Consider the following 9169-nt stretch of genomic DNA (forward strand, 5'->3'; position numbering starts at 1 on the left):
ACATATTGCCAGTTACCACAATTGTTATTGGGCTTAGTGGGACAATTACTGCTTCAGTAATTACCCCCTGGGGCAGGTTATTAATGTCAATCTGCCCTATTGTGTAGGGGCAGGTTGACATTAATAACTTTTAAAAATTGTTTGATGAAGTGAAATGGAAATCTTCAAATTGTCAAAAAAAAAGCAAAAACAGAAGAAATCTGTGGGGCAGCAAATACTTTTTCAAAGCACAGCGTATTATACCTGCTATGGCCTGCTGGGTCTAATAACCAAGCAGGCTATTGGATGCAATAGCCTACTAGGTATTGCATCCAAGCAGTTCATTGCAATAGTGATATCATGCTAATTATATTTCAATTTAATAAACCACTGTTCTTTTATGGGTCAGGAGCAGAACAATTTGGGAACTCCTGTTATAAACAGTGCAGCTCTAACACAAATGTTTCTGTATTACAAACATTTGTTTATAATGTTGAAAGGCATTTTGTACCTTTCAACTGTGAAAGGTACGAAATGCAAATATTTTATGTTGACTACTATTCTTTCAACAGCCTTATCATAGAACAATCAGGAATAACAACTGAACAAAACTGCAAAATTGTTTCCATCTCCCATCCCCAGAAGAAAATAAAACAACTTAAAGAAAGCTAAACGCTGGCCTCTAGTGTTCACATTAAGCACATGCAGGATTGTGTTCTTTTACTATGAATCAGGAGAAAAATGAACGGCACAAAAATCAGTATGCATCACTGAAGAATTTTAATATGCTTTGTGTTAATGAGTCAGCAGTATTAATGCTTTAAAAAGTAGCTGTGCATATAGTCCATAGACAATGAAAATGTAAAAAAAAAATAATGTTATTGCTTTTTGTTCTAACCATATATGATTGAGAAAACAAGATGCAGAACAATATAAACATGCATCTAATGTCTCCTGAATACTTCATACACGTAACCAGATGACTTCAGACATAATATCAAACACTGTCAAACACAACGAGGAATAGATTATTCTGCTTTACCCTTTACCATTTTCAGTAAACTAAACACTTGACTAAATCTCTGTAACATTGGTTGATTTGCACTTGAGGTTTATAAGCAAGCATTTGGTCAAAGTTGAATCAACAGCTTGAAAAGGCACAAGAGCATGTCTGCAAACCTGTTCATTGGATAGCAAAGGAACAGAGGAATCCCATCCATTGGCACAAGAAAGAATATTAGTTCTTTCTAAAGCATAATTGTTTCTACTAACAGAAGAATCTCCTCTAAACATTTAATCTGAAGAAGGAAGACCATTTCCTATGAAAGTATGAAATGTGGGGTGCATTCCCTTTCCTAATGAAGTTGCATTTTTCCACCTTTATTTTAAGAAGACAATATTTGTTTAAAAAGTTCTCTGATCTGATTCCAGTTTGTAAGCAAGATTTTCAAGTATTAAGAAATTCATAACATTTAAAAAAAAGAAACTGTTTTTTTGGGCAGCTTGCTATTTGATAAACTGTGATGAAATACAGCAGCTTTGGATTGTATTAGAATGTAGAAGAAACCACCAACTTTCATCTAAAAAACAAAAAAACAGCCTAATGATTTTTACAATTCCTCTGACTCATGTGGTGCCAGAGCCGGAGGCAGCGTGGTTCCACATGGACCCTGGAAATGGTACCTGTGTCCCATCAAACAGAGTAAAAGATAACACAAATGTTAGAACGCTGAGGAGTAGTGGTGTTATATCTGCTAATGATTCTTTAGGTTTCTTTTGAAGCTAACATTATAAATGCAGGCTATCACATATGTTTTTAAAACAGAAGTTTAGTGTTGTTACTGACTTACATGAAATATTCAGTTTTTGGTGTTGTATTCATATTAAATTCTGCAACAGGAACACCTCTGGATGCAACCCGGGGACCAAACATGGCTGCTGGGTAAACAATGGATGACGTCCCCACCTGCAAGTAAACAACAGGGAGCAATAACCCAAGAGTCAACTTCAGATTTCTCTGGACAATGCTGCAATTCAGGTCAAGTCCTTAACACTCTGGAAAAATACGGCATTACATAAAACTGTCACACAGGTGAAATGTGTGTCAATGTACCTACATAAAAAACAACTCACCACCAGACAGAGGTCACAGATTTCAATTTCCTTTTCCACATTAGTCAGAATGTGAGAGTCCAAAGTCTCCCCAAAGAAGACGACATTGGGCCTCAGAAGACCATGGCAGTCTCTCTCCTCACATCTTTATAGAACAGCAGCAAGAAGTATAAGTTAATTCAGCTCCTACTTACAAAAAAACCAAACTAAAAACAGCAAAACAACGAAGGTTTAGTCAGCTGAGAAACATGTTTCAAAGGCAAAGTCAAAAATAAAAATGGGGCAATCACCTAAATGTCACTGAGAAATGAATACAGAACACTTTGGTGATATTTAGGCTAAATTTGACCTCGAAGAACATCACTGCCCTCTAGTGGACAAGTTCAATTCCCTGCGTTGCCTCTGAATTTAAAGGGCATGTGGAGTTGCGTCGTATCTCCTGGAGCCAAATCTTATGTGTAAAACATGTATAATGCTTACTTAGCATTATACATATACAGCCATGTATTTATGAAGGTCTGATTCACAACAGAGTTGAAATGAGAATAAGATAAGTGGGACAGCTTGATAAGATGTGCCATTAAACAAATGCTTTCATGCAAATGTGTTAGCAGACAGTTCCTTTCATAGTTTCTCTCATTCTTCTTCTGCATCTTCTATTGAAAAATGATCCCTACTGAGTGATGCTCCGATAATGCTGTCTGCCTGGAGGGCACAAATGAAGTAAAGCAAAGCTAAAAATTTAAATCAGAACAGAGGGCTGTTTTGGAACGATGTGTCTTTACCAGCAGCAAGCTGGCACATTCTTTTTACGCTGTGTTTGTGCGTATATGTACCACGCACATGCATTAGATCCCCTGTTTACTCTAATCAGAAGAGCATAAAGTGACATTCAGCTAAAAAGAATGAACTGAATGTTTTAGTTTGGTTGTTTCTTGGTTCTTTTAAGGTGAGACATAACCGGTTTTCATTTTGCTTTTTATGTTATTAAAATCTAGGAAGCATACAAAATAAATAGAATATAAAACATGGACTTTTTGTACCATATTAAAGAGCAAATGAGTGAAATCCATGGGTCTGAAAACCATTGCTTAAGTGTTTTAAATATAAAACTTAACACAATTTTTAATAGTTGTTTTTTACCACGTATGAATATTTAACCAGCTTAAAAGCAAGGAGATTAAAGGTTCTTCTGTCAAAATATTTCAGGTCATAGACATTAGGAACACTCCCCCTGAAATCAGTAAAAAGGGGAGCCAAAAAGCTTAGGAAATATATTTGTCAGTGTTAATATATTGTGTAGATAATCTCACCTTGGCAGTTTATCCACAGGAATCTGTGCATCAGGAACATTTGCGCCAGGTGCTCTGAAAACAAACAAAATATGTAAAGTCAAACAGAAGGGATCAGACCACAAATTCTGAATGTTTATTAGTGTGTGTATATTCATCAAGGGCTGCCTACCCTTTGCTCTTTAAAGTAGCACATATGGGGCTTTGCTTGTTCACAGTCACTTGTCCGCAACTCATACAGCGTGTCTCCAGCAGACTGCCTGCAGTTTGCACACACACATGCAAACATACACACAGCACACAAAATGCAATGAACACAAAAATAATTTCATCTTTCTTTTCTCCCCTCCAGGGGGCCTTTTTGTGGGCTCTAGTGTCCCTTATATGAAAGTAGGCTGACAGGAAGGGGGGAAACAGAGGAGGGAAGAAATGCGGCAAATGTCGCCGGGTCCGGGAATCGAACCCGCGACGAGGACTCAAGGCCTCCAAATGTGGGTCACGCTATCCCCTACGCCACCACAGCACGCCCCAATTTCATCTTTTTAATAGTTGTGGTGCTGCTTGGAATCCTGAGAAAAAAAAACATTCCAAACATTTAGTGCTGAGTCTTAAGAATGTTTCACTGGAATACCATAATCTCTTTGCAAAAACAAGATGCATGATATTGTCAAATAAAAATGTTTACTCCATCATCCGAATCGTTGAATGCAGGTGTTGTAATCGCTTTCATGACACAGGTATCTAAACAAGCACACAGAGATGCAGACTCTTTCTAGGAACATTTTAAGGAATGGGTCCCTCTGGGGAACTAGTAAATTCCATAAAGAGGGATTCAATGCAGCAGATGCTTAGGTTCGAAGTATCACCAACATTGTGCATGATCATTAGCTACAGACTTGCAAGCTTCACGTAATCTTATAGAGAACTTCACAAGAAATGAGAATCCATGGCTGAGCAGCTGCAGTAAAGCTTTACACCAAATAGTTCAATGTAAAGTGTTGAATGTAGTGGAGTAAAGAACACCGTCACTTAACTCTGGGGCAATAGAGACAAGTTCCTGGCAGTGATGACCATGATCATGAGTCTCTGTCTGGCAAACTAATGTGCAGGTCTGTCTTTGGCATTTACCAGGAGAACAGCACTTGCCTGACTGCATTGTGTCACACGTCACGTTTGGTACAAAGAGGATTATGGTGTAGGGCTGTTTTTCAGGAGCTGAACTCATCCCTTTAGTTCCAGTCAAATAAACTCTTAAGGCTTCACCATATAAAGACACTTTTTGGGTAATTTCATGACTCTGTGGAAACAGTTTGGGAATGAGCCCTTATTTTTCAACAAGATTCTGCATTAGAGCACAAAGCAAGAGCCAGAAAGACAACGACGAGGAGATTTGGTGTGAAAGAACGAGGCTGATCTGCAAAGAGCCCTAATCTTAACATGGCAGAAAATCTTTTAGGATGAGATTACGTCACAGTCTGGCCACACAAATGCGGTTCAGGAAGAACAGTCAAAAATTACAACTCCTCCTTAGCTTCACAGAAAGCAAATCCAGAAGAGTTTAAACTGTTATGGTGCAAAGGTTGGTCTGACATTAAAGATGTGATATAAACATGGGGTGTCTCTTAAACTCATATGTAAGCAAAGGGAGACAAGTAAATACTTTTAGAAATAGTGTCCTATAATATTTATTCCTCTTAACTGTGAAGAGTTCTTTGAGTGTCTAAGGTCACAACAAAATCCAAAACGCAAACACAAAGATGTCTCTTTGTTTGCACTCTTTATGACACAAGGACATATTGACTAAATGGCTGACAAAATGTGTTTTTGCAGTGAATCTGTCCACTTCATATGCTCATCAAGTGTCTAAGACCCTTAATACTTGTCACTTCATTAGCTATGAGGAACCTTCATGATACTTTTCTATTAAATTGATTTTATTTTACGTTTCAAGTGAAAGGATCAGCTTCCAACAGAAAAATTCAAATCACATTTTGATATGGTCAATTAAAATGTGCAGAAAAAAATCTATACAATAGCTCGTCATGTTCTTACAACTTTCATCACTACAGAATTTCCCACTAATACTCACCGTGAACCTTGAGCACATGTTTTGACCCAGCCTGTCGGTGCAAATCATCTTGGCACTGGGTGATGACTACCACTGAGCGCCCCTGCTTCTTCAGACGAGCTTCGCACTCTGCAATGGCTAAATGGACGGCGCTGGGCTTCTTGTCCAACACAAGCTCTCTCCTGTAGTGATAAAACTCCCAGACCCGAGACGGGTTGCGAGAGAAGGCCTCTGGAGAAGCAAGGTCCTTTAGGGGGTAGATCCACATGGACAAGTTTAAAGAATGGAGCTCAGAGGGAAGAATGTTGTAATCAGACATAGCTTCTTTGTTTAAATGTACCTGGGAATGCCACTTCCTCCACTTCTCATGTTCTCCCCTGAAAGTTGGCACGCCACTCTCTGCACTCACTCCTGCTCCGGTGATGATTGCTATGTTCTTGGCTTTAGCGAAGGCCTTTCGGAATTCAGACATGTCTGAGAGTCAAACAAGAACTTATCAATATCCAACAAATTTAAGTTTAAATCAACTTAATTAAACAAAAGGAGGTACATTTTTTATAATGTTTTAAAAAATTGTAAAAATGAAAAGCTGGAAACTTACAAAACTGTTAAAACTACATTTTTGTAATCTAACAGTCATGTTGTTTTTAGATTTTTCTCATGTTAGGATTTAAATTACCCTATACCAAGAACAGCGTCCATTTACATAAAATTCACCCAAAATCTCAATTTAGTGAATAGAGTAATACTTGTTTATTTGTCTTCAAGATACAGTATATCCCAGTTACATTGAATATTGCAACGCCTAAACAATTGTAGACCCCTTTGATGGATGTGAACGTTGGATTTGGTGTTCCCTCGCCCAAATCACATGGGTCACTGGGGCCAGGCCTGGATGGGGGGCACGAGGGCCACGCCTTACAATCATTAATGTAATGAATGAAATAAGCATAATAAAAGTTGAAAACACTTCATGGGTTTTGCTAAAATAATACCAATATCTTTAGAAAACAACTCCGTAATGTCTAGTCTAGGCCGGGCTCAGCCCGAAGAGGAGACATGGTATGGGCGAATACAAGGGGCCAAAATGGGTTTTCTCCGTAGGGTGTCTGGGCTCTCCCTTAGAGACAGGGTGAGAAGCTCGGTCATCCGGGAGGGACTCAGAGTAGAGCCGCTGCTCCTTCACGTCAAGAGGAGCCAGTTGAGGGTAGGATGCCTCCTGGATGCCTCCCCGGTGAGGTGTTCTGGGCGTGTCCCACCGGGAGGAGGCCCCGGGGAAAACCCAGGACACGCTGGAGGGACTATGTTTCTCGGCTGGCCTGGGAACGCCTTGGAATTCCCCCGGAGGAGCTGGAACAAGTGGCTGGGAAGAGGGAAGTCTGGGCCTCCTTTCTTAAGCTGCTATCCCCGCGACCCGACCCCAGATAAGCGGAAGAAAATGGATGGATAGATAAACAATTTCCTACTAGATACAGCCTGGTAGAAAGAGTGAGTCTATGTGGTTCTAAAAAGCTCTTGTTTTACCTGAACTGGGTCTTCCTGGTTCAATCACTGGTCCTGCTGTCACATGTGTGGAGCACATGCGAAGACCAAGTGAAAGGACAGCTCGGCCTTTGAGAAGCATTGTCACTAAAAGATCAGAAGAAACATAAAAATGCCAGTTTTTTTAACAGCATGTCATTTTACTTTCCACACACAGTTTCAGACTTCTTTAATGTTTGTAATATTTCTTATGAGATTTAAATATCATCCTTTATGCTAAAACAAAGACTATTTTTTGCTCCTGAATGTAACTTTTATATTAATATTTTTGAATTAAGAATATTATCCAGTTAGTTGTGATTTACAAATGTTACAAATGTGAAAATAGAAAAAAAGACACCAACCCAAAAACTTTACCAAAACACATTTCAGAAAGCAAGACCCAAATGACTAATATTTTACCATCAAAAACAGTTTTCTGTCTTGTTGCAGAGCTGCCTGATATAAGGTATACATATCACTGCAATATTGTTGCCGATTTTGGCTGCAATAAAACCTACACTTACTGCATTGCTCCCGGCCAAAGCTGTAGACTAGGACACTGAAAACTCATACAACTGGCCAAATATATTGTTAGCAAGCAGAGCACATGACACAATAGAATATTTTATATGCATTCCCAGGTAAATGTATTCCATCAAAGCCCGTTTCCACTGCATTCCTTGACAAATTAGTGACCATCAACTACAGTTCAGATGATAAAATTACACAATTTAAAAACCACCCAAGACAGCTTCCAGCATTTTGCTTTTGGGCAATGAAACAAATGGATGATGTTGCTCTTGATGCCTTTTGTAACTTCTCGAGTCAACATATCGTCTAAATGACTATAATTTATGGTGTAAAAATGCTGTGCAGTCCGAGATGTATTTTTATTGCAGCAAGAAGCTGCAACAGTACCGACAGAGTCTGGGGATCTTTACACTGATACGGCAAGTAATGTACACACAGAGGAAAGCTTAAGAAGTTTGTTTAACTAATATCTAACAATTGGGAAACGGGAGAAAATAAATAGTTGTACTGACACACCTATCAACGCAAACAAAGTCAAACAAGTGGAAACAGGTTGTACTGAATGCCAGATCTTACATTCAAAACAAGGATTAAACACCCTTTAATCTCTGTCGGTATTCTGATGGTGTCTACATTTTTAACTCGAAAACAAAATATGTCAAGCATAGTTTTTAAGTAGCAGCCTAATGCCGTTATATTTCAGGATTCTTTAAAAAATGCAGATGCGTTGTGTTGCCCAACAGTCGTGAAGTGCGTGACTGCCTCCTAAAGATGTCGTTAGAGCAAAGAAAACCACGTAACCTTAACTTGCATCGAGCAAAATCAACGTGGGCGAAATAACTTTTTTGAAGGAACTTACACGTGGAGGAGCTGAATTGCACCGACTTCGACAGAAGTTTCTTTTTGTCTGACAAGAAAGACACGGTGGCCTTGTTTACCTATCTGTCCTCAATAATCAGAAGGGACCGCAAAGGAACAAGAGTGTCGTAAAGCCAAGATTATGTGTAATTCAAGTGCGCCCTCTAGTGGTGGATATCCTTAACTGTCGCTCAGGCAGGTATAATTATTCACTCTCCAAAACAATTTTCACTCAATTTCCATTAATAATAATAATAATAATAATAATAATAATAATAATAATAATAATAATAATAATAATAATAATAATAATAATAATGCTATGGATAAAAACAAACATATTCTAAACTGTTTCATTTTTTTCAACTGTGGACTTTATATTCTTTCATTCTCTGCGTGTAAATACAAATAAACTGAATGAATAAATAAAAAAATAGAAACACAAATAAAGGCAGTTGTTTCGCCATTTTTAAATTTAATTTGTTTATAATTTTATTATTTTTTAATCTAAAAACTAAACTAAATTACACTTCATTGAATAGAACTAATTTAACAAAAACAGTTCATCTGAATTCTTATTATTTATTGTGACCGAATCACTTCATTTTAGTGTTTTTTTAATTCTATTTAAAGTAGCTGATTCCCAATCACAATATTAGTTTATTTACTACTACTTTTGTGTTTAAAAAAAGAATTTTTAATTTTTTTTTTTTTTTTTTTTTTTACTTTTTTATCATTTCACACCAACGCCTCTTCCTCCCGCTCCCTCTCTCCCTCTCTTGCCTTCTTCTCCAGTGCATGTGTA

At 38.0% G+C, this 9169-nt stretch overlaps 1 protein-coding gene across 1 annotated transcript; it reads right to left on the minus strand.

Annotated features, from left to right (window-relative positions):
* Positions 1 to 736: 736 nt before the first annotated feature.
* Positions 737 to 8490, minus strand: LOC102227585 (NAD-dependent protein deacylase sirtuin-5, mitochondrial-like). The gene is made up of 9 exons (XM_005796037.3): positions 8366 to 8490; positions 6976 to 7080; positions 5792 to 5925; positions 5473 to 5698; positions 3556 to 3643; positions 3405 to 3458; positions 2113 to 2236; positions 1830 to 1945; positions 737 to 1662 (listed from the first exon to the last, which is right to left on the minus strand). The coding sequence occupies exons 2-9, from the start codon at positions 7073 to 7075 to the stop codon at positions 1590 to 1592; spliced, it is 915 nt and encodes a 304-aa protein (XP_005796094.1). The 5' UTR covers positions 7076 to 7080; positions 8366 to 8490; the 3' UTR covers positions 737 to 1589.
* Between the last annotated feature and the right edge of the window lie 679 nt (positions 8491 to 9169).

Source organism: Xiphophorus maculatus, chromosome 6 (genome assembly GCF_002775205.1).
Source record: "Xiphophorus maculatus strain JP 163 A chromosome 6, X_maculatus-5.0-male, whole genome shotgun sequence".
Classification (NCBI taxonomy): Eukaryota; Metazoa; Chordata; class Actinopteri; order Cyprinodontiformes; family Poeciliidae; genus Xiphophorus; species Xiphophorus maculatus.

Bases quoted from the DNA above. Each gene is read 5' to 3' on its own strand.
- LOC102227585 (XM_005796037.3), bottom strand. From the start codon at position 7,075: ATGCTTCTCAAAGGCCGAGCTGTCCTTTCACTTGGTCTTCGCATGTGC. The intron at 1,946-2,112 runs GTGAGTTGTTTT...GTTTACTTGCAG, and splicing joins TCTGTGACCTCTGTCTGGTG to GTGGGGACGTCATCCATTGT. The intron at 1,663-1,829 runs GTAAGTCAGTAA...GATGGGACACAG, and splicing joins CCAAAAACTGAATATTTCAT to GTACCATTTCCAGGGTCCAT.